Raw genomic sequence first — 25,940 nt, forward strand, 5'->3', positions numbered from 1 at the left:
CTGAATTTCAAAATTATTTTAGAGTTCTGATAGTAAACCGCGGCTCCAGTACAGCCACCATTTGATTTGGAAGCATCCGTGAAGAACTTTTGAAACCCAATCCATCGTTCACCCAAAACCGCATTAAAGGCCGAATTTGCAGATGGGGAGTTTTTGGATATGCCAATGTTATAGAATATTTTAGGGGTGAAGCAAAGTACTTCATAAGGGTAATTAAATAAAGGAAGTCTGGGATGTGGAGCAATGGGGGATTCTAAATTTTGAAAAAACCGATATGCTTTTAGGAATAGGGGGATTTCTTTGTGTTCCCAATATTTGGAGCTGTGACAAAGAGTGTCAAGCTCTCTGAGTTTTGGGATGAGGGGGTGAGATGACTTGGGAATAACCCTGGATAGGAAACGGGAAGCGAGGTACTGACGTCTCAGGGCTAAAGGAGGTTCAGCGCATTCGACCTGCAAGGCGTTAATAGGCGACGACTTCATGCAACCTGAGATGATTCGAAGGCATTGAGACTGAATCCTATCTAAACCGGCCAAGGCACCTTTGTTGCTTGGAATCACCAAGTGTGACCCATAGTCCAGGATACTGCGGACTAAGGCATTGTAGACCAGTTTCATAGTGAAGGGATGGGCCCCCCACCAGACACCAGCGAGAGCTTTTAGGATGGAGATTGCTCTTTCGCATCTTTTGATCAAATAATTAAAGTGGTGAATCCCGGATAATTTTGAGTCTAAGAAAACGCCTAAAAATTTTGATTTGTTACCTATGGGAATATCTTGTCCTTGAATGTTAACTGAGACCTGAGGGATCAGTCGTTTTCGGGAAAAAATCACTACCGAGCTTTTTGGGGCGGATAACGAGAGACCATGGTCCAAAAGCCATGTGTGCAGAGAGTCCAGGGAGAGACAGAGAGATGAGGCAGCGTCCGTAATAGATGGATTAACTACATACAACACTAGATCGTCGGCGTATTGTAAAAGGTGGCAGTCAGCATTAAGGCAGGAGCCAATGTCTGCTGTATACAGGTTGTATAGTAGGGGGCTTAGAACTGAGCCTTGGGGAAGGCCCTTCCACGTCTGTCTCACCTCAAATACCTCCCCCTGCACTCTGAGCATCAAAGAGCGAGACATGAGGAGTGCGCATATACATTGTACCATCTTACCCGGAATCCTCAGCTGTTGCAATTTTTGCCTGAGAACTGGAAGAAGGACGCTGTCGTATGCGGAAGAGATGTCAAGGAAAGTGGCTACAGCGGATTCATTTTTGGAAAAGGCTGTACGGATATCAGTAACCAAAATTGCCACACTGTCCATGGTGCTAAGCCCCTTTCTAAAGCCAAACTGACTACTCGGCAGTAGATCCCTAGACTCCACCAACCACTCAAGTCTATTTTTAATTAAATGTTCCAATATCTTGGCCAACACTGAGGACAAAGCAATTGGTCTAAGGCCATTCGGATCATCAGCAGTCTTGCCGGGCTTCAAAAGGGGAATTACTATCTGAGCTTTCCACTGTTCAGGAACCCAACCAAATTGATAGCAATAATTTATTATTCCTAAAAAATATTTTTTTGCTTCAAAACCAAAATGAACTGCAAATGAGTACGGTATGCCGTCTATGCCTGGGGCGGAATCCCTAACATGACGTAATACCGTATCAAGTTCCTCTAACGAAAATGGTTCATTCATAGGATCATCCACAATATTTACAGGCGGGAGCAGAAGTTCTGAGGAAGAAGGAACATAGGCTGGAGCTATCTTGTCAAAAAAGGATTCAGCAGTTTCTCTCGAGATAGGGGAAGAGATAGATGGGGAGCAGCCTCGCCTGAAACGATTAATGCTCTTCCAAACTGCTGAAATGGGAGTGGAAGGGGATAGAGAAGTGCAAAACTTAACCCAACCGCGGCGTTTCTTCTTGCGAAGAAGCCGCCGAGATTGAGCTAACACTCGTCTGTACCGTATAAGATTGTCGCTATTCATCGCATCATTGTACTGTTTTTCGGCCTCTTTTCTTTCTTTAATAACCGATGTGCATTCTTGATCCCACCACGGGGGTGACGGGATTTTATTTCTGGCACAGTTGCGCAACGGAAAGGTAGAGTCTGCGCTTGAGGTAATGGCCGAGATAAAGCCATCGTAGCAGCTCTTAGCATGGCAGTGACCAGAAGAATCTTGAAAACTTGAAGTTAAATTTGGAAGCATACTAATTTTCTCCTCCAGTAAAGATGCAAACCTCGACCAATCAGGTTTGGACAAGTTGTACTTCAATAGTGGAGGAGACGTTTTCTCTAAAAAGGTTTTATTAATTAAAGTTACAACAATGGGGTAATGGTCGCTACCATGCGTCAGAGTAGTACATTCCCAATGAATTGATGCCGCCAACTCTACTGAACAGAATGTGAGGTCTACACAACTCTTTTGCTGTCCTGGAAGGGATCTACGAGTAGGGCTACCATCATTTAAGATGCAAAGGTCAAAATCATCCAAGATTTCTACTAAACCTTCCCCAAACGAATCACAACGATTGGAACCCCATCTAAAGTGGTGACAGTTGAAGTCACCCATGACGAGCACAGGTCCCACTATGTTATTCAAAATGTCCCTAATGGTGGTTAAAAACCTACGCTGAGGATGGGAAATATACACGGATAAAACAGTGATACCCTCAATTCTACACGCAACTATATTCATATCACCATCCAGAACCGGAAGAGTCAAGGTGGAGAGGGGGACACGATTATTAACAAGGAGAGCCGACCCTCCATAGCCATCAGATCTGTCACATCTGAGAATATTAAATAGTGGTATATTAAAACTGAGACTCGGGGTGAGCCAAGTCTCAGCTACAGAGCAAGCCAGAGGCTTGAATTTATTGAGGAGGAATATGAGGTCGTGCTTTTTATGCCACACGCTCCTCACATTCCATTGAAGGAATACTTGGCGAGGCGCCATTTCTAATATTTGATAAAAGGTTAGTTAGTTGGTAGGCAACGTTGGACGGTAATTGGGTATTATTGGTGGATAGAATTGTAGAAAGAAGTTTAATAAGTATATCTATTATTGAGGAAACATTACTATCAATGAATGGGTTATTCAGAGCGCAGCCATCAGGCTGTGAAGGTGCAGGGGAGTTAATAATCTGCTGATGGGCAGCTTTATCATAAGAGGGAGATAGAGGGGCATGGGTCTTTGGCTTAAGGAAAACAGTTTTGCGGTATGACTGAGTGGGGACGGGAATAGCTTTTGCAGCATTAGCATAATTGCGAGAAGTAAGTGGGACAGATTTGCTAGCTTCAGCATATGAAAGGGACTTCTCAGCCATAACCGTCTTAATGGCCTTCTGTCTACCCAACTCGGGGCATGATTTGCTATTTGCAAAATGATTCCCCGAGCAGAGCACACAGAATGCCTCCGCCTCAGAAGTGCTGCAACCATCACCAGGGTGATCATGGCCGCACTTACTGCAGCGAGGCTTGGACCGACACACTAGTTCCACATGACCAAACCTGCAGCACTTACGGCACTGGATGGTGGGATAAACATATTGCTGAACCGGAAGGGAGGTGTAACAACAAAATACTCTTTGAGGTAATACTTGGCCATCAAAGGTAAGTACACATGTCTCTGTTGCCTTGAATACAGTCACTCCATCAATAACTACTTTCCTGCTTATGCGACGAACTTTCAGGATTTCACCACAACCTGAAGGGACCTGCAAGTATTTTTGGGCTTCCTCTTCATTTAAATCTGTGGGAACACCAGTCACAACACCCATCCTAGTTATATTAAAAGTGGGGATAGAGGCAACATAGCAGTTCTTATGTAAAATGCTGTTGATAATAAATGAGTTTGCATCCTGAGGGGATTTAAACTCTACAGACACACGGTTCCTACCAACTTTTTTAACACCATCACGGACAACATTGGTAATGTTATGTTTTTGTAGGAATATTCCGAAAGTAACAGGGTGTAGAGAGGTACCGGCGTTAGGCTGGGGCTCCAATCGAGAGACATGAACGATAAAAGGTGCCTTATCAGTAGCAGAGTACCTGCTGCGGCCAACTAGGTTTCTTTGTTGTTTTGATGGCGGGGTTGACACGCCAATGTTGGCATCATCTCCGGAGCGTTTCCTGGTATTCGAGGTTGATAGGGTCTGGGAGTCCGCGATGCTGCAAGCAACATCAGCGAGTTGGGAAAGCGGATAGTTGGGGGAAAGTGGAGCATATGCAGAGATGTCGGGAGGATCGGGATCGGGGGGTTTATTTTGATCCATTATGCTTGTAAAAAACTGGTTAGTTACCGAAATAACAACACACCACTGGTAACAAACAAAAAGACAACACACAAACACAAAACTAAGTCACAAAAGTTCACCAAAACACTTAAAACAGCTGAAAATTCTAGGCACACGTGCTAACCAAAGACACTCTGTGGCGAGAATCCGGCACCCTAGTTGTTTGGTTTACGAAAATGTTATTATTAGCTAACCTGTGGAACGATATATTGCAACCACCATAGGATTCACTTTTGCAAGTAGAAACGCAACACTTTTTCACCATTTTAATAGTTTAAATTGATTTAATACAAAAAAAAAATAAACAAAATTTTAAATGCTGATTACGCGCCAAGAATGTTCAGGGTTACCGCTAGAAAATAAAAAAAAAGCAAAATAAAAATTTATGTTGTTTATGTTTTAATAATAAATACGAATAAAATTATGCGATTGTTATTAATTTGTTGACTTACAATTGTTAAAATAAGATAAAAATATAAGTGATTCAATTGTTTTTGGGAAGACAAAACTTTTGATCACAACATTTTTTTATGCTGGCAAGGTGTTAGAAAGAGACAAACAGCCTCCGTTCGAACTATCCCTCTCGGCTCGGATTTGCCTCTGTGTATTATGCAACCAATTTAGTACCTTATTGCGTTAGAATAGAGTTCATTTTCGTAAATATATATTTTGAGCGTGCGCAATCTTGTTTAGTAATATTATATCTATGGTGGTAGATTTGACCTTCTCGACTTTATGTCGGTTTTAATAGGTATCCCGTTCCGCAGCCCGCGGAAAAAAAAGATATATATGTCCCCCCTGTGTGTAGTCTGTTATTAAGTACCTATTTTGTATGTATTATTTATTATACATATATGTACGTAGAAGGAGATAGATAGAACTGGTAACAGCTAGATTTTCTAGAAAAATCCTTTTATTAGTCTGTTCATACAACTGTTAGGGCCGGATTTTAGTCTTACCAAATGTTGCTGAAAACCATTTGCCACTGAAAACTCCATTTTAGAGTCATTAATCACAAAGCAATTAATGTTATTTCAGTTGATGACTACATTAATCATCATTTATGTTATTGTTTGTCCTCATACCTACATTTATTTACCCTATTTATTTACTTGATATAATATACTAGCCGATTTCCCGCCGCCTCACCCGCGTCCCGTGGGTACTACTGCCCGTACTGGAATAAAATATAGCCTATGTTACTCGGGAAGAGTGTAGCTTTCCAACAGTGAAAGAATTTTTCAATTCGGGTCAGTAGTTTCGGAGCGCTTAGGGTAGAAACAAACGTTATATTAGTAGATAGATAGATATATTATGCTTTATTGTACACCAAGAAAATTAACAACACAGGACATCACAATACACAAAGAAGAGTACAAATGGCGGTCTTATCGTTAGTCAGCGATTTCTTCCAGACAACTTTTGGATGGAGTTTATCTGGAGAATACCTTGAAAATGGGTAGTAGGTATATAACTATATATAGATAACTTATAAATATTTCCATATTTGGCTGCGCTGTTTTGGTACCAACAATATACTTTCCTGCTGGATCATCACGGTCTATATTAACAGTTCATGTAGTTAAATATATGTCGCAGTAAAAATGTAAAATACGTTAGATGTAATTTTTTGAAAAATGTGTGAACTGTACAAAAACCTAATGGTTACTTTTCGGTAGAATCGTATCTATTAAAGGGAAATGAAACGCCAAAATTGACGAAATAAGTACAATACCAATTTACCCTTTTATGCAAGAACTGCTTAACCGATTTTCATGGACAACTAGAATCAAACTTAGTTATAATTTTGACGTTCATAAGTGCTTGTAAAGGCCTAAATGAAATAAATGATTTGACTTTGACTTTGACTTTTCATGAAACTTGGTAGTGGCATAGCTCCGGTTTTAGGTTGGGAAGCAAGTGAAACCACATGAAAACAGCTAGTTACATGTTCCTAACTTGTCATCACCCAGTTTCCTTATTTACCCGATTTAATTCCATTTTTATCTATATTTTCCTGTAATCCCTATATTTAGTACAACGCCTACTATATATAAAGGGGGAATTGACACTTGGGGAACAGTGGTACTACATAGTGTCAGCACGGAACGCGTCTAGTGACGTCACAACCATGAAAATATTATTTGCTTTATTCGTCCTGTGTGTGGTCACTTTGTCCAAAGGAAACGAAGAGAACTCTCCACAAGTTTCTGTTGTACATAAAGATTATGGACCAAAAGGTAAATAAATACATACTTATTACTTATGCCACAGACTAATATCAGTATATTAGTCAATGCGTATGCTTATGGCCATTTTCACCGACAACTGTTTACTTCGAACTTTAAACCTGAAAATTCATTCTTAATAAGCAGTGGTTTAAAAAAAACTGACTTTTAGGTTGTTGGTGAATTAAATTCAAAGTGCTCAAAAGTACCGGCTTTACTTAATATTATCTACATCATTATAGTTACTATTATTTACATTTTAATTATAAATCTATTCTAGAAAAAAAAACGTATTTAACCACTAAAACTAATAGCCAGTCTTTTAGTCATGAGAAGCGCCAACGTGGGTTTATTTACTTAGAATTTAAATTGTTATTTTTTTAGACCATGTCTTATAGTAAGGTGGATCTTCCTCCTGCCCATATTCCAGTTTTACATAGGGACTGCACAGCATATCATGTTTCATCCATACTTTTCTATCTGATATCATTATCACAAGAACTTTTGAGTTGGCGTTTAGTAGACCTCTATATTTAGACCGAGTGCAGAATTTCAAATAATTTGCAATTTCATAATATTAAAAAAAAATAACTTAATTTTCTTTCACAGCCGGCCCAGCATTAGTAACTGCGAAAAGAATAGAACGTGGCTATTATCACCCCGAGCCCCCTAGCATGGTTCGTCGTGTCAAAAGACCAATAAGACATAAAAGACCAGACATGAGAAGACCAGGGCTTAGGCGCCCAGGACAAAGGCGCCCAGAAAACAGAAGATTTGAGAGGCAACGTCCTCACAAGAGAACTATTCGTCGTAGACATCATAAGAGAACGGCTTATTAAGATGATTAAATATATAATTTCATTTACCTATTTATTTTTAAACATATAAGTTACATTTTTAAATATTAATTACAAAAATAAAATAAAAAATAAAAATATAAAAAATAGGTTATATAATAGGTATTATTATTTTGTAAAATATTTAATAGAATGATTTAAACGCTTTTTTTAACATATTAATTTAACACAATTTCATTTTTAAATATTCATTATAAAAATAAACATTTTAAAACACAAAAACGCTTAGTTTTTATTATTATTTTCACGCTAATGTCAAATCACACTGACACTAATAAATTCATCATCATCATCATTCTCCTGCCTTAAAACACAATTTAATTTATCGTTGACGCAGCAAGTTTTCTCTTTCCATACTCTTCTATCTGCCGTCATCTCACAAGTAACATTCTTTCTATCCATGTCGACTTTCACACAATCCATTCATCATACTACATCAAACTACTATGTAAACGACAATTAGGTATATCTATACTATACTAATATTATAAAGAGGAAAACTTGTTTTTTTTTTTGTAATGAATAAACTCAAAAACTATTGGACCGGCTTAAGAAATTCTTCCACCATTAGAAAGGTACATTATCTGCGATTAACATAAGTTATATTTTATCCCGGACGGGCAGTAGTTCCCATAAGACGTGGGTGAAACCACTATAGTCTGTTTTTTAATCTCGTAGACTAAATTGACAATTGCAAAATGTCAAACTTTCTAATAATTTTGCTAGCTCTGTGGTGCAGTGTTGTACTTACGATACCGGTTCGTTGAATCGTAACTTTTTACAATAAGTCATCCTGAAATAATGGGCTTATCCTTGATGATTACGCATGGCTTTGCGTGGTCAGATATCCCTGGCAGTTTGTAGCACGTCGTACAGCCATGTGTACGTACGTGAATTTTAAATATAAAACTTTGAATGAATATTAAATTCGTCTATTATAGATAAAAAGTTACGATTCAACGAACCGGTATCGTAAGTACAACACTGCACCACAGAGCTAGCAAAATTATTAGAAAGTTTGACATTTTGCAAGTGTCAATTTAGTCTACGAGATTAAAAAACAGACTATAGAAATAGCTTATAAATAAATTAGTATGAGGAATAGGTTATATTTTATCCGAGTACGAGAGGTATATACTTCAGGATTAATCAGGATATTGATAATAAGGTGAGTCACCAGCGCCCTCAACCTACTTCACTAATCGTCCACGGGGTTCACTCGTTTTATGCATCATGATGATGATGATGATGATGATGATGATGATCATGATGATGATGATGATGATGATGATGATGATCGTGTTATTAGATTATTAGATCGAAATGAATGATTTTGAATCATTCATTTCGATCTAACGGCTCTTTCACACGGCAGTCCAGTTTTTTGCAGGATACCGTTTTTTGCAGGATCCCGTTTGATCGCAAAAGATATTATATGCTAGTGTTCACATGAGCAAACCGCATGCAGGATCCTGCAAAATGCTGTTCCCGTCGATTTGTGCGATTCGGTTTTGTCACTTGAAACTTGATCGTTCGTCCAGTAAAACGCGGGAATCCTGCAAAAACGGACGCTGTGTTCACACGTAGTTCAGTTTTGCAGGATACAGTAAAATGCCGGTCCCGCAAAACTGGACTGCCGTGTGAAAGGGCTGTAATAAATACTTATTACATATTCACTACATATTATATCTATGTTTAAGGTTCGCTGATGACATAGTCCTGATATCCGACAGCGTTGATGATATGCTTAAAATGTTGGAAGATCTGCGTAGAGAATCATCACGCATAGGATTGAAAATGAATGTCGGAAAGACGAAGATCATGACGAACATACCTGACTCTCGTAGATGTGACATGCCTGTGGAGGTTGTTGATGATTATGTGTACTTGGGCCATAAAATATCTCTTGGCTATAAGAACCAAACAGCAGAGATCGACAGAAGAATTGCACAAGCATGGTCTGCCTTCGGTGCGAACAAAGCAATACTCCGCTCAAAGAAAATTCCGCAACACCTTAAGACTAGAGTCTTTGATCAATGTGTCCTGCCAGTATTTACCTACGGGATGGAGACAGCGACTTTAACACAGAAATCGGCCGAAAAGCTCCGTGTAGCCCAAAGAGCGATGGAGCGTGTAATGCTCGGCATATCGTTGAGGGAGCAGAAGAGGAACGAATGGATCCGAAAAAAGACCCGTATTAGAGACGTTGTTGTGGCAATAGAGCAACAGAAGTGGAGATGGGCAGGACACATTGCCAGAATGGAGCAGTTCAAGTGGACCAGGAGGCTAATGGAATGGCGACCGTGGGAGAATCGTCGCGGCAGAGGACGTCCCCCTATGAGATGGGTCGATGACATATCCAAAATAGCCGGACCAAATTGGATGAAAGTGGCAAGAAGTAGGCAGAAATGGAAAGATTTGGAGGAGGCCTACGTCCGAAGACGGACAACCTAGGGGCTGTGATGGATGGATGGATGGATGGGCTCATGAAAAATAAATTGGCAGCTGTGTGTAGTTCTGATGACAGTACAATCTGATCTGATGATGGAGCCTGAAGATTAAATAAACTGGAACTTTAAGATGGAACATCATATTATCTATCTGTGTATGGACTTCTAAGGTAAGTCATGTCCTAATGATTTTACGTTTCGTTTAAAAGCCCTGTTTTTCTAGTGTTTTTTAAGTAATCGCCCCAAATCCTATGCGAAGTCCTTGACTATATTTAATTCTTATCTATAGTAATATTATAAAGCAGAAGAGTTTGTTTGTTTGCTTGAACGCGCTAATCTCAGGAACTTCTGGTACGATTTTTAAAAAAATCTTCCAATGTTAGATAGCCCATTTATCGAGGAAGGTCATAGGCTACTTTTTATCCGGGTTCGTGCAGAGGTTCCCACGGGATGTGGATAAAACCGCTGGCAGAAGCTAGTCACTACATATAGTATATTATTTTATTTTATTGTAATCATTTTCAACTCGTCTTGAATATGTAATTGTTTGTGCTTAATTATTAATTTTTTTCCTGCAATTTTAGTAATCAAAGTGCTTCTTCTTACTTTCTTTATAATAATAAAATTGTTACCGTTTTCTTTGCATGTGGTGTTAGCCTATAAGAAATTGTTGCACGTGCTTTTATTATATGTACTACTCAAGTTTGTAAAAATGTGATGTGTAAGCAATTGTTGGCTGACCTTAATAAAATAAATAAATAGTATATATAAAACAAAGTCGCTTTTTCTAACCCCTAAATTTTCAAAACTACGCCGATTTTCATGCGGTTTTTTAATAATAAATAGATCTGAGTAATTAAAGAGGAAATGTATAAAATAGTCATTATATCATTCCTTTTTCTGTTAGTCTGTAAGCCTTCTTTAAAATGTAATAAATAAAAATAAAATAAATAAGATACCTACATTTAAATAGTGGGGAAAAACTGTTATGAAGCGGGTCGCTATTTGAGTTTACATATTATAGTCATTTATGTAGATTTACCTCTTAGTATTCAACCTATACTTTGCATATCCATTTACCTAACGCTGCATAAAGGTCCGTTCACACAGACCAACTCGGAGAGGAGAGCAAATTCTCAAAATCTCAACACGTTGAAAACGGAGTTTTTAGTACCTATTTGTAGTAAGGTTTATTTTTGCATGCGCACTGCTAATGCTCGAAGGCGGTCGGTATGAAATAATAAGAGGAGCCCAACGGCTCCGATCGCGTACTTTTTCTCGGTCTTGCAGATGTTTGGCTCCGATTGCATGCTCTCGCTCACGCAGCCGATCGGTTCCGGTCTGTGTGAACAGACCCTAATAGAGCTTTGTCACCAGCTAACTTCAGACTGGTCAGAACCTTTTATTGCTTCTAAGTTGTCATTTGTTTCTCGCGCCGTGCGCATGTTTGTGAAAACAATATGAAATACTTTAATTTAGTGGTTTTGCTCTTATTAGTATTTTATACTGTTGAAGCTGAAGGTGAGTAGTTTTAATATAGGATTAATTAATTATAGTTTTATTGGCTCTATAATAAAGTAGATATAAATAAGATATAAAAAATCTTAAAGAATTTAAGATTTTGCCCCGTTGGTTAAGTAGATAATGTGTTGTACAGTGGATGTCGGGTTCGATTCCCGGTTTTGGCTGAAATAGTCTTGAGGATATAACAAAGTGCTTTGTTTCTGGGGAGTTTGTTGCGCCACTTCTTCTTCCCAGCAAAAACACATAGGAAGTGGTGAAGGGTGGGCGTTTCGGGGGCTGTCTTGCAGCCAAGGTTGAATATCTAAATGATTTTTTATTTTGATTTTGAAAGCATACCGGAGTCTGGAAGTTGGAACTGCAGGAAAGTAATATGTGTTCTGCTTGAGATCTCTGTCCTATCTTCATTAGGGTTTTTTATTTTCAGTGAAAAGCTTGAGTGTACCTCCGAAGGTCGTGGCATGTAATTTCTACAAGGCAAAACTATCACAGTTGAAGTCTGCCGGATTATCTCCCCAAGAAGCAACTAAGCTCGAACTCGAAATAAAAAAGAATATTAAAATGTACTGTGAAGACCAGTAATAAACGGAAATATTGAGGGTAAGTAGGTAATTATTGTTGTAATTTTATTTTAAATCTAATATACTTACAGAAGAAACATTGTAAAAGTTACCGATGATATAAGCTACACTATTCCCGAGTGACAGGCTACATGTAGTGTAGGGCTGCCATCTCGAATTTCGCACAAACCTGAACAAACATAAAAAATCCCGGACATTTAGCGTAAATCGCATTTTTCCGCAGACGGACGAATCAGAATATTTTTTCGAACAAAATAAGACCTCATTTTTCACCCATTTACTATTACCATATTTACTTAAATTCATTCAAGTGCTTCCTTACATGAAAAGTGTCTGGGTTTTCCCCGGACTGTTCTTGAAACCCCACCCGGACGGCGGCCCCCGGACGCCTCCAAACGAGGACAAATCCAGGGAAACCCGGACGGATGGCAGCCCTAGAATAAATAGTTTTATGTATAAACAATGTAAGTTCTCGACACACAGTGTACACAGATATTCGTATAAATTATATTTTGACAATCGTAAAGCCTGCGGCCCCGATTCTCCTAATTTTACTTAACCGTCATACGATTCACGTTCGACTCGATTCGACTGAGATCCAATCCCGACTCGATTACGATTGAAGCGTATGTGGCATTCCGCTATTTTTTCTTTGAAATATACGTTTTTATCCTTTTCTGTCATTCAATAATGAATCATTTTGTCTGCAAATGATTTACGATTGCAAAATGATTGTACAGCAAACTACCGTATGGACCAAAATCACCAAAATAGCAGACCAATCGCACACCAATCAAATGTCAATCGAATACGATTGGTCTTTTATTGGTAGCGGAATGCCCGATATGGTTAAAACTGCTATTGCAATCATATTGCGATTCGATTTCTATTCGATTTTGACATTATTAACTTAGGAGAATCGGGCCCTGAGCATAGCTATTTGACCAATTTTGCGAGATGCAAAATTATCAACATGCAACACGCGACAACTCTATAAGGACATAATGCATGTTGCATAAATGTAGTAACAACTACTAGTAGGTACATATTGTAGGTATTTAGATTAGTTTTTCCGCATTATACACATACTGAATGAATGAATAATATCTGCTCTGCAAATCAATATGAACGCATATTCTCATGTCAAAAGGCGACAAACCTATCGTAAATTGGGGAACAAAATCTCTGTCACGCTCGTTTTTCGCCGAAACACGTCCACTGTTGGACAAAGGCCTCCCCCATATAATATATAATAATGAATCATATTGTCTGCAAATTATTAAAGATTACAATATGATTGTAGAGCACAACGGCGGATCCAGGGGGTAGGTCACAAGGTCATGACCCCCCCCTGGGCCAGGTTCAGGACCTAAGAGGACTAATAATTGAAATGGTTAAACACGATGTTTTTGTTATAAGTATAAGATAATTTTTATTCCGAGTGAATAGGTAGAGTATTTTTGCTGAAGAATTCGTGCTCGTTACTAAGAATCCGCTGTCCGGGTTGTCTACATTACATGCTGTATCTCATGCAGGGCCGTCTTAACCTATGGTGCAGGGTGACCGAATAACCCGGGCGCCTCGGTCTCAGGGGCGCCGCGGGACGCCCCACCACCAGGAAATTTCGAAGAAATTACACCCGTTCGATAAGGAAGTTCCACAGCTCGCTACGCTCGCGAGTAAATGACTGTCTGTGCTGTATTTCTGATTGTTTATTATTTTTATTGACGCACCGAATCAACGAACACAAATGGCACTCGCTCTAATCACGGTTCCTTTTTATTTGTACGTAATTCCCAGTCTGATTTGTGAGTCTTCAAACAAATAATCTAAAAAAGTTCGCGCTCGCTGCGCTCGCGGCTACTTGTTGCTTTACAATGTACTTAATCAGGTGCTTTTGTGTCGTAGGCTCAAAAAATTTCGCGCTCGCTTCGCTCGCGCAATATGAAGTTATCAAGGCAGGATACATATAATTACCTTGCCTTGATAACTTCATAAGTCAAATATAGCAAAAAAAATATATTAATGGAGTCCTCAAAAACAAAACAGTTTGCGCTTCCGACTGCTTGTTACTTTACAGCGGTTTTTAAAACATATAAACTTTTTGTGTCCCAAAATTAAAAAATTTGCGCGCTCGCTTCGCTCGCGCTAATTTTTACAATTACGTTGTCCTATCTCGAATTTCATAACTTAAATCTGGCCAACAGTTTGAGCCTACAATGATTTGGGAACATTTTAACCTACCAAAAAAGTGACTTTCGTTCGAACGTTCTTATTTATATTCCTTGTAAAGTACTTCGATCAATATGTACTACTCATAATCTTTCAATAGATACATAGATGGCGCTTGGGTGATGATTGCACCCAGGCGCTACATGAGCTAGAGACGGCCCTAATCTCATGAACCCTTACCAATAGTAAGACAATTGAAGTTTTCACAGAAAATGTTTTACTGTTGCTGCAATAAAAAACGTACGCGCCCTTTTCTGCGTACACAATACTTTTCAAACGTTAAGTCTTCAACCTGAAAAAAATCTCGCGCTTGCTATGATCGCGCTTTCTTGTATTTGTGCTGTATATTTGTTATACAGCAAGAAAGCATTTTCATCTACTTTTAGTCCTCGAACAGAATAAAAATTTTCGCGCACGCTTTTTTCAATTTCGCATCTGTGATTATGTCCAAGAAATCGCGTTCGCTCAGCTCGGCCATTTTCTAGATAAAAAAACTTTTTTTAACCTTAGTCCTCGACCTGAACACAAAATTTTCGCGCTTGCTTCGCTCACGCTTTTTTGTTTGGCACCTGTGTGTAGTGTATGTACGAGAAATTGCGCTCACTCTGCTCGGGCCATTTTCTACATGAAAACACTTTTCTTAACATTCGTAAAAATTTCGAGCTCGCTCCGTACGTATTTACTGTATTTATACTACTACTTTTAATATTAAAAGAAGTATACGCTACAATATAATATTTTTTGTGACTTGACCATGACTGGGTGACCCCCCCCTGGCGCCGAAGCTGGATCCGCCCTTGGTAGAGCAAACTACCATATACACCAAATGGCAAACCAAGCGCAAACCAATCGAATGTCATTGGAATACGATTCGTCTTTTATTAGTAGCAGAATGCCCGATATGATTAAAACTGCTATTATTGCGATTTAATTTTGACATTATTAACTTAGGAGAATCGAGATGTCCATCAGGATTGAGGAGCCACTTTTTGTATCTTAATGAAATTTTGTACATATTTAGTAGTAAGTTAAAAAGTATTGTAGGCTCAATCTTGGAATTTGTAGTATAATAGTTCAAAAGTTATATGAACACAAAGGTGGCTCCTCAATCTAAATATTTGGACTGAGGAGCCACGTTGGAACACAGAAAGTATACGATGTACATTCTTGAAAATTTTGTATGATTTATTAGTAATTGAGCGCAATGCGTACTAAAAATTTAATTCCAGAACCTTTAATAGTTAAGAAGATACAATACTTTTAATGTGGCACCTCAACCCGTACAATGAAAGTGTGAATTCCCATGAATCGTAAGTGGCAAATTCAAATTACACCCCATAAACATTTAGTAGTAAGTGTGTCTGAATTTGTAGTACATAAACAAAGTAGTAAAACGGAGTGAATTTTGTAAAATAACGTATTTTATGTGGCTCCTCAATCCTGACGTTTCTGAAATGAGGAATTGCTTGAGTTACCTGAAATCGGAATGGAATTAAAAAAATAAAGACACTAACATTTAGTATAAATTTCTACTAAATATACATGCACAAATGAAAATTGTATGTATTCAATATCTGATAAAAAATCATCTTTTCCATATTCCTTAAGACGTCGCCATTACGGGTGACCATGTAATATGAATAAAAATCAGGATAAATAGGTAGTTCTCGGCTTTGCCGCCAATTTTTTATTAAACCTCTGTAGGCAAACGCATTTATTGCTATTCCGCCTCGTGAATGACAAAATATTATTAAATACAAAAGTACTTAATAAAGTATTTAATAAACTTGCTTTGTCATTCAACATTGCTGTAGCGGTGTAATGTTCTGTTACAACCATACTGCCTAGTATTTCGTAGTGCCAATGGATTTGATTTTCATTGTCCGTAAATTCGATGCTTTGCATTTTTTTTTTAATAATGACAGCATTACATATGAAACAGATATTCGCTGCGTTGTTGTAACCGACTTTAAAAAAAGGAGCAGGTTCTCAGTCACTTGTTATTTTCTTTGTTACTCGCTTCCTCGAAGACGCCTGGACCGATATGTTTTTTTTTTCTTTCTACTCGCAGTTTTGTCCCATAGCTAACAGGTTATTCGTGATATGACCGTGAAGGTTTGGATCTTACCTGATGATGGAGGCGACAGAAAATCAAGGGAACTCCGTATCGGCATATAGCAACTGCCAAGTGTTTGGGCTCATTGGCTTCGTATTGACGAGATCTTTACACCGAAATATGTTATGAGTACCATATCAGACCTGACAATGAAGACAAGTTCGTTTAGGGAACTCCTTAACGGTTGATAGCAGCTACCTTGTGTTAGGCGACATTTTATTTATATTGGTAAAGACTTTCCACAACTGCCACTGACGGTATTTAAAATACACTCTTTTGCAAAAAAGCGGGCACCTATGTCAAATCTTGGTTTTAAGAACTTTATGTGAGTTTCAAAAGGTTTTAATGACTGGAATTAACTACTAGCATCAAAAGGGTTTGCCAAGCATGCGTATCTATTCTTAATTTTAATTTTGGAGAATTGCTAAGAAAGTTATTAAAACCTTGTTCTGGACTAATTCCTAGTAGAAACTTTGTCGGTGTTTTGAATAGCAAGTTTTCCAAGTGATGTTCAGGAAACTGATATTGCAGTTTTAATAACTGATTGATGAACATTTTTGCTACATCAAAACATTTTAGAAAAATCATGCACGTGTAGTAAAATTGTCAGCTGCACTAAATGAGAATTATAGAGATCATACAGAGGAACTCAGCACGACGATTGACGACAATTATTAGAGATAAAAAAATAAAGAATATAAAAAAAATTGGCGGCGAAGCTGACAACTATTTATCCTGATGTTATTCATATTACATGGTCACCCGTAATGGCGACGTCTTAAGGAATATGGAAAAGATGATTTTTTATCAGATATTGAATACATACAATTTTCATTTGTGCATGTATATTTAGTAGAAATTTATACTAAATGTTAGTGTCTTTATTTTTTTAATTCCATTCCGATTTCAGGTAACTCAAGCAATTCCTCATTTCAGAAACGTCAGGATTGAGGAGCCACATAAAATACGTTATTTTACAAAATTCACTCCGTTTTACTACTTTGTTTATGTACTACAAATTCAGACACACTTACTACTAAATGTTTATGGGGTGTAATTTGAATTTGCCACTTACGATTCATGGGAATTCACACTTTAATTCTACGGGTTGAGGTGCCACATTAGAAGTATTGTATCTTCTTAAATATTAAAGGTACTGGAATTAAATTTTTAGTACGCATTGCGCTCAATTACTACTAAATCGTACAAAATTTTCAAGAATGTACATCGTATACTTTCTGTGTTCCAACGTGGCTCCTCAGTCCAAATATTTAGATTGAGGAGCCACCTTTGTGTTCATATAACTTTTGAACTATTATACTACAAATTCCAGGATTGAGCCTACAATACTTTTTAACTTACTACTAAATATGTACAAAATTTCATTAAGATACAAAAAGTGGCTCCTCAATCCTGATGGACATGAATCGAGCCCCAGATCGTACGTCCATCTAGTGGGGAGGGGGGCCAGGCCCGCCGTAAGCGGGCGTGCAAGGCGTGCACCGCACGCGGGCGGCACGTCCTAGGGGGCGGCTAAATCGAGCGACTTATTACGTAATATTTAAAAAATACAATGTCTTTTTACCAATGATTTCATTTCAATATTTCCGAACACAGCAATAGCGCTGAGAATATTACTTACACTGCCGGTTTCAGTAGCATCTGTTGAAAGATCATTTTCAAAATTAAACATTATTAAAAAACTATTTAAGATCAACAATGCTACCGCAGAGACTATGTAATTTAGCTATAGTTTCAATCACGGACGTCGGTACAGACGGAGGGGGCGGTCCGCCCCGGGTACCACGTCTAGGGGGCGCCATCTCGGTCGGCACATATCTGCACGACCAGGATTTGGTGATTTGGACCAGGAGCACGGAGGGTGCTTTTGTAATCTGCAAAGCCTAGCTTCACTACCAGTCGCAGTGCAGGCCCGAGACATGCATCGCCACGGGACTGAGGACTCAAAAAAATTCGCGCTCGCTACGCTCGCGGCTTTTCCAATTTACGGTACTTTCTTTTAACTGCTTTGGGTACTTTTGTGTTCCAAAACTCAAAAAAACTAGCGCACGGCACTGATGCCCATTATATACGTCTATGGTTTCAATTGAACATGCAATTTTTCTTGGATACAAAAAAGTTGATAGAAGATTTCGCACATATAAAAGGCAAGAAGAGTTTACTTTTTGTAATGATTAGGTATATGGCTTAGTTTTACACTTTAGTAAAGAAATATAATTATTGTACCTAATTACAAGTAAAAAAAAAACATATTTTAAAATCTTAACGATTTTTTCTTTTTTTGACAAAACCCAGTATAATATGCAGTCGTAGGGCGGCATAATCAGTTTTGCACGCGGGCGAACAAACAGCTAGCGGCGGGCCTGAGGGGGGGCTTGCCCACGCTGCGTCTTCCAGGCGCATCCCGTTTTCCCCTTTAGGCATTGTGATCTTAAAATCCCAAACATTGTAAAAGGCCGATGACAAACATGGGATAATTTTGCTTTGTCTTACGAATTATTCATAAGTATGAATCAGGAAATACCGGCCAACGAGTACCTCAGGTATTTTCCTCTGTAGTTAAAAACAAGTTTCTATGCGTCTACAATGTGTAATTTAAGTCATTTATAACGATTCTCTTGTAAAGTATACTCGTGTGATATTTAAATTTAAAATATGACTACATTAAAGTTATTATCTGTTCTCCTAGTGTTATGTTTCATTGTGAATGTTAATGGTAAGTTAAATACTTAATACCTACAGTTCTACGTGTCCGCTACTTGGCTTTGCAGTAGATGTATTAAGGAAACTTATAATAAGAATCTACTGCGCAGTTTTAACTAACGGCTGATCCCAATAATTTATCTGAAGTAACCAGATATAATTTTGACATTAGCTCCGTTCATGTCAAATTCCTATCTCTAGTAACAGATGGATAGAATATTGGGACAGTAACTATGTGTAGCTTAACTTCAGCCTCCCCAAGATTGTAACGAGACAAATAAGAATTTGTTGACGTGGCAATGCAGCCAGCCCTTTGTACTGCCGAGTGCCGGGTGACAGCGACGAGGACCAATTTTTCGACGGCCCCTATTAGTTTTAAGTTTTTTTTTTTTATGTAAATATATATTTCGTTTTTTTTTTTAATTGGGATTTGTTTATTGTTTATTATTTTGTATATTTTTGTTCCAGCCGAGACCGTTTCGGTGCCCGGCTCACGCTTGCAATGCAGTTACTACAGATCTAAGTTGACCGAAGTCAATAGAAAGCTGGCCAGCTCTTCAGGCACCCAAGAAGATAAAAACCAAAAAACAATGCTATTACAACAGATGAAACAGTATTGTAAGCTTTAAACGAATATAGAAAGACTAAAATGTATGTTTGTTACTTCGCTTCAAGATGTTATTTTTAAGAAAAATACATGGTTTTTGGTGATTTTTGTCGTTTTATAGAATAAACCAAATCACGTTAAGGCATTTTCCTAACGATTCAAGCAGAGCCGTATTCAGACTTCGCTAAAGTATTTGGGACACAAAACGCCTATCTAATGCCACTCGGTTAAATAGAGGCCGACGCGACGCCAATATTGTAGGGAAAAGGCTAGGCAGATGATGATTAAGGTTGAACAACATTTCTGAACGAAACATCGGCATCTGGCAACATTGCGGTCAAGTGACAGAGACAGTTAATTTGTCAATTAATCAAAACGTCAAGTCTTCTCAAATTTGGGAAATAGCGTGTTTTCCTAAATTTCATTGATTTCGTTCACATTACATCTCCTCTGCCTGTTTCAAATGTAAGTATTTTACCCATAATTTTAAAGTTCTAAACATTAATATGCGCAATAAACGTTAAAAGGTATAATTACGCTGCTCTTTAGCAACGACTAGTACATAGTTGAGGTTATTAAAAAATAAAAAATCCTACGCTATGCCAGCGATGCGTTTTAAAAAATGTTAACTTATAGTTCGGCCATTCAGAGAATGCGTTCCTGACACGTCGCGATTGAACTGACGACGTAACTTTGCAATGGCGTTGCAGTTACGATAAAAATATTTTTGCTGGTTGTTTACCGTTTTAACAATTGAGGAGCATTAAAACAACATTATTATATCAATAATCAATGAATGTTATAATTTTGTGCCAAACTGAGTGTCAAATAACTTGGTAAACAATATTTTTCTAAATCTATACTGCGCTATTACAAGGTTATGTCAGCGGTTTATATTTTGTAGTGCTGTGCTAAAAATAACAGGCAAGTATCGTAATCTGTTCTTATACAGTTATAATATAAAATAATACGTTTTGATTTTCTTTTTAAGAATTGGAAAATAATGGACTATAAGACTTAATTATAACTTTTATGAAAAATAAAAATAAAACTATGACCAAACCGCATTTTTATACTTAGATTAAAAATGGTAACCCCAAATGGCGTTATGGGCCGCCATTTTGTGACGCTAAAACAGTCGTCCGTTGTCGTTTCGTGCGCATAGACCACGTTTTTCAAGTGTTTTCGATCTGTTTTTATTTGATTACCCGGCTTTTGTTAGACCGAGATATCAGGATTGATTCTGTTATTGATAATAATATAATTATACATGTAGGCGAAGATGATGATGAAGACACCACCTCCTCAAGCAAATCGGAGTCTGATTAATATTCTGTTCGCACATTCAATTCAATGTACTTGTAACAAAGAATAAATAAAACAATTTTATTATATGAATATTACCTTTTTTTGGTTTCCACTTAAATAACTAAAATATAAAACAAATGATTCCGCCAATTTAAAACGAAAATAATCTTAAAATAATGCGGCGGTTCATTTTGAAGGAACGGTAACGAACTCAGTGTTATGTTGTGCCCATCACTAGTCGTGACTAACTGATAGGTGTCAGGAACGCATTCTCTGAACGGCCGAAGTATAGGTACTTATATTGTTATATTATAACAATATACCTCTTATTAATTTTTGATGTCTTTGTTTTACTCCTAAAGTTCTTACTTCTGTAAAAGTTTCTAAATGTAATCCGATGAACTGTTGAACGCAAAATGAAACAATATATTGGATTGCATTTGAATTGTTAACTTTCGGAGTTAAACTTAGACATCAAAAAAATCTTTGAGATAATCTATATAAATAAAAATGAATTGTTTGTTAGTCAATAGTCTGATTAAAACTCGAGAACGGCTGGGCCGATTGAGCTGATTTTGGTTTCAAAATGTTTGTAGAGGTCCAGGGAAGGTTTTAACAATACTAAGTTCTCGGGATCAGCTAGTATTTAATATATTTATTTTAAATACATTTACTATGCAAAGAGTTAATTTTTATGTCTTTTAGCACTCATTCAGAGCGATGGATCTAAAGCATAGTCCTCTCGTTTAAAGCAGGGTGCTATAGCAACATTATTTTCACTTTCTTATATTTCAACTTTTAATGAAAAGCTGTGGAAATAAGACATAGTTCTGTGCTATGATATATATGTATGGAGGGGTTAATCCTTGGAACTGCTGGTCGGATTTCCAAATTTCTTTCACTGATAGATAGCTACACTCTTACCGAGTAACATAGGCTATATTTTATCCCAGTATGGGCAGTAGTTCCCACTGGACACGTGTGAAACCGCGGGAAAATGGCTATTATATATTGATATGTGTCTTGAATTCAATTAATAAATAAAAGTTATTAGTTTTTTTTCTGTTTCTATTGTTACTGGCTCTGTTACTGTTCTACTTTTATGGTTAATCATCCTCCTTGCACAAGGCTAATTGGGTATTTTATGCCTTTAAAATCCAGATTTCCCTACTAGCTTAGTAAGTCATGGATAAACCTGCTCAATTTTTGAAGCAGGTTAACCCGTTGGTCACCATTGTTTCAATATTCTAGGTTTTAGTTCATGTCCATCAGGATTGAGGAGCCACTTTTTGTATCTTAATGAAATTTTGTACATATTTAGTAGTAAGTTAAAAAGTATTGTAGGCTCAATCCTGGAATTTGTAGTATAATAGTTCAAAAGTTATATGAACACAAAGGTGGCTCCTCAATCTAAATATTTGGACTGAGGAGCCACGTTGGAACACAGAAAGTATACGATGTACATTCTTGAAAATTTTGTACGATTTAGTAGTAATTGAGCGCAATGCGTACTAAAAATTTAATTCCAGTACCTTTAATATTTAAGAAGATACAATACTTCTAATGTGGCACCTCAACCCGTAGAATTAAAGTGTGAATTCCCATGAATCGTAAGTGGCAAATTCAAATTACACCCCATAAACATTTAGTAGTAAGTGTGTCTGAATTTGTAGTACATAAACAAAGTAGTAAAACGGAGTGAATTTTGTAAAATAACGTATTTTATGTGGCTCCTCAATCCTGACGTTTCTGAAATGAGGAATTGCTTGAGTTACCTGAAATCGGAATGGAATTAAAAAAATAAAGACACTAACATTTAGTATAAATTTCTACTAAATATACATGCACAAATGAAAATTGTATGTATTCAATATCTGATAAAAAATCATCTTTTCCATATTCCTTAAGACGTCGCCATTACGGGTGACCATGTAATATGAATAACATCAGGATAAATAGTTGTCAGCTTCGCCGCCAATTTTTTTTATATTCTTTATTTTTTTATCTCTAATAATTGTCGTCAATCGTCGTGCTGAGTTCCTCTGTATGATCTCTATAATTCTCATTTAGTGCAGCTGACAATTTTACTACACGTGCATGATTTTTCTAAAATGTTTTGATGTAGCAAAAATGTTCATCAATCAGTTATTAAAACTGCAATATCAGTTTCCTGAACATCACTTGGAAAACTTGCTATTCAAAACACCGACAAAGTTTCTACTAGGAATTAGTCCAGAACAAGGTTTTAATAACTTTCTTAGCAATTCTCCAAAATTAAAATTAAGAATAGATACGCATGCTTGGCAAACCCTTTTGATGCTAGTAGTTAATTCCAGTCATTAAAACCTTTTGAAACTCACATAAAGTTCTTAAAACCAAGATTTGACATAGGTGCCCGCTTTTTTGCAAAAGAGTGTATTTTAAATACCGTCAGTGGCAGTTGTGGAAAGTCTTTACCAATATAAATAAAATGTCGCCTAACACAAGGTAGCTGCTATCAACCGTTAAGGAGTTCCCTAAACGAACTTGTCTTCATTGTCAGGTCTGATATGGTACTCATAACATATTTCGGTGTAAAGATCTCGTCAATACGAAGCCAATGAGCCCAAACACTTGGCAGTTGCTATATGCCGATACGGAGTTCCCTTGATTTTCTGTCGCCTCCATCATCAGGTAAGATCCAAACCTTCACGGTCATATCACGAATAACCTGTTAGCTATGGGACAAAACTGCGAGTAGAAAGAAAAAAAAAACATATCGGTCCAGGCGTCTTCGAGGAAGCGAGTAACAAAGAAAATAACAAGTGACTGAGAACCTGCTCCTTTTTTTAAAGTCGGTTACAACAACGCAGCGAATATCTGTTTCATATGTAATGCTGTCATTATTAAAAAAAAAATGCAAAGCATCGAATTTACGGACAATGAAAATCAAATCCATTGGCACTACGAAATACTAGGCAGTATGGTTGTAACAGAACATTACACCGCTACAGCAATGTTGAATGACAAAGCAAGTTTATTAAATACTTTATTAAGTACTTTTGTATTTAATAATATTTTGTCATTCACGAGGCGGAATAGCAATAAATGCGTTTGCCTACAGAGGTTTAATAAAAAATTGGCGGCAAAGCCGAGAACTACCTATTTATCCTGATTTTTATTCATATTACATGGTCACCCGTAATGGCGACGTCTTAAGGAATATGGAAAAGATGATTTTTTATCAGATATTGAATACATACAATTTTCATTTGTGCATGTATATTTAGTAGAAATTTATACTAAATGTTAGTGTCTTTATTTTTTTAATTCCATTCCGATTTCAGGTAACTCAAGCAATTCCTCATTTCAGAAACGTCAGGATTGAGGAGCCACATAAAATACGTTATTTTACAAAATTCACTCCGTTTTACTACTTTGTTTATGTACTACAAATTCAGACACACTTACTACTAAATGTTTATGGGGTGTAATTTGAATTTGCCACTTACGATTCATGGGAATTCACACTTTCATTGTACGGGTTGAGGTGCCACATTAAAAGTATTGTATCTTCTTAACTATTAAAGGTTCTGGAATTAAATTTTTAGTACGCATTGCGCTCAATTACTAATAAATCATACAAAATTTTCAAGAATGTACATCGTATACTTTCTGTGTTCCAACGTGGCTCCTCAGTCCAAATATTTAGATTGAGGAGCCACCTTTGTGTTCATATAACTTTTGAACTATTATACTACAAATTCCAAGATTGAGCCTACAATACTTTTTAACTTACTACTAAATATGTACAAAATTTCATTAAGATACAAAAAGTGGCTCCTCAATCCTGATGGACATTTTAGTTCTTGTAAGATTACTTTTGACTAAATTCTGGAATTCCATAAATATCAAATAAGTACATGGATTTTACAAGTCAAAGTCAATCTCTTTAGTACATATATCGTTTCAACCTTGAAAAATTAACACTTAAGTAACACAAGATCCTTGAATGTTAAGTGTGTACTAATTTTCAGTACATGTACTTAAATTCATCTTTACCAGCAAAAACATTTGAAAAGTGCTGATTTTCAGCCTAATTTTTTAATGAATGACTTTATTCTGATTCACAGATGTCTGGCCGTGAAGGTGGCAAGAAGAAGCCCCTAAAGGCACCAAAGAAAGAGTCTAAAGACCTTGATGAGGATGACCTAGCCCACAAACAGAAGTTGAAAGAGCAGCAGAAGGCCCTACAGGTATAGTTTATTTCAGTGTTTCTTCTCAAGGTACATATTCTGATAGGAAATACTGACATAATCTGACTTTTGATAATATTTTTATGTGTAAAAGTGTTGTGTTTAACCTATTTGCAAGATTAATATCATTAAGTTTTTCACCCTTTATTGACATAAAAACTTTTTTCGATATATTTAAGCTTATTTGTTAACAATCGGGACTTAAACGCGATACTATGTATAGTGTTTCGTGTTTATAAAAATTGCGAAAATATTTAAAATAGGGTATTGTGCCTAATTTTAACTTAGACGATTGCTGATGAAAAAATATTTTTAGTATTTTATTTTCCAAAAAAATAATTATTATTTCGTGTAACAGAGCATTTCTTTTTCTTTTTAGGAGGCGAAAGCAAAGGCTTCACAGAAAGGTCCTTTAGCGACTGGAGGTATCAAGAAATCGGGCAAAAAGTGACACAACTACTTTAAACTTAACTTATAGGCTATAAATTCTAATGTAAGAATTATTAAAAAGATCTTTGTTGTTTTAATTTGATTTTATATTACAGCATAAACTATGGATATTGACTATCATGTAACTTCCATGTAACTGCGTACTGCCACAATTAGGCCCAAGTAAACGTTTATAACTTACATACATACCAAACTTGTAACATGCATTTTATATAAATAAAACATTTAATATCGATTTACGTTTTGTTTTTGTTGATAAGGCTGAATGAACTTTTGACCTTTGCCTACAACAGATTTCCCGCCATTTGAATAATAAATATCGGTTTTCTCGGTCTATG

At 37.0% G+C, this 25,940-nt stretch overlaps 2 protein-coding genes across 3 annotated transcripts; both read left to right on the plus strand.

Annotated features, from left to right (window-relative positions):
- The first annotated feature begins 6,212 nt into the window (after positions 1–6,212).
- LOC124643352 lies at positions 6,213–7,382 on the plus strand. Its single transcript, XM_047182315.1, has 2 exons — positions 6,213–6,533; positions 7,131–7,382. The coding sequence occupies exons 1-2, from the start codon at positions 6,425–6,427 to the stop codon at positions 7,358–7,360; spliced, it is 339 nt and encodes a 112-aa protein (XP_047038271.1). The 5' UTR covers positions 6,213–6,424; the 3' UTR covers positions 7,361–7,382.
- Positions 7,383–8,528: 1,146 nt separating this feature from the next.
- LOC124643242 (translation machinery-associated protein 7 homolog) lies at positions 8,529–25,837 on the plus strand. 2 transcript variants are annotated; one of them, XM_047182138.1, is made up of 5 exons: positions 11,212–11,349; positions 11,777–11,949; positions 19,471–20,074; positions 25,030–25,152; positions 25,532–25,837. In XM_047182138.1, exons 4-5 carry the CDS (start codon positions 25,030–25,032, stop codon positions 25,601–25,603), a joined length of 195 nt encoding a protein of 64 aa, XP_047038094.1. In that variant the 5' UTR covers positions 11,212–11,349; positions 11,777–11,949; positions 19,471–20,074; the 3' UTR covers positions 25,604–25,837. The 2 variants fall into 2 exon arrangements, with proteins under 2 accessions (XP_047038095.1, XP_047038094.1); XM_047182139.1 differs by lacking the exons at positions 11,212–11,349; positions 11,777–11,949; positions 19,471–20,074 and adding an exon at positions 8,529–8,546.
- The last annotated feature ends 103 nt before the right edge of the window (positions 25,838–25,940 follow it).

This window comes from Helicoverpa zea, chromosome 27, assembly GCF_022581195.2.
Source record: "Helicoverpa zea isolate HzStark_Cry1AcR chromosome 27, ilHelZeax1.1, whole genome shotgun sequence".
NCBI lineage: Eukaryota > Metazoa > Arthropoda > Insecta > Lepidoptera > Noctuidae > Helicoverpa > Helicoverpa zea.

Excerpts from the sequence above, each read along its gene's own strand:
- LOC124643352 (XM_047182315.1), top strand. The coding sequence starts at position 6,425 with ATGAAAATATTATTTGCTTTATTCGTCCTGTGTGTGGTCACTTTGTCC. Across the intron at positions 6,534-7,130 it reads TAAAGATTATGGACCAAAAG|CCGGCCCAGCATTAGTAACT; the intron begins GTAAATAAATAC and ends TTTCTTTCACAG.
- LOC124643242 (XM_047182139.1), top strand. The coding sequence starts at position 25,030 with ATGTCTGGCCGTGAAGGTGGCAAGAAGAAGCCCCTAAAGGCACCAAAG. Across the intron at positions 25,153-25,531 it reads AGCAGCAGAAGGCCCTACAG|GAGGCGAAAGCAAAGGCTTC; the intron begins GTATAGTTTATT and ends TTTTCTTTTTAG.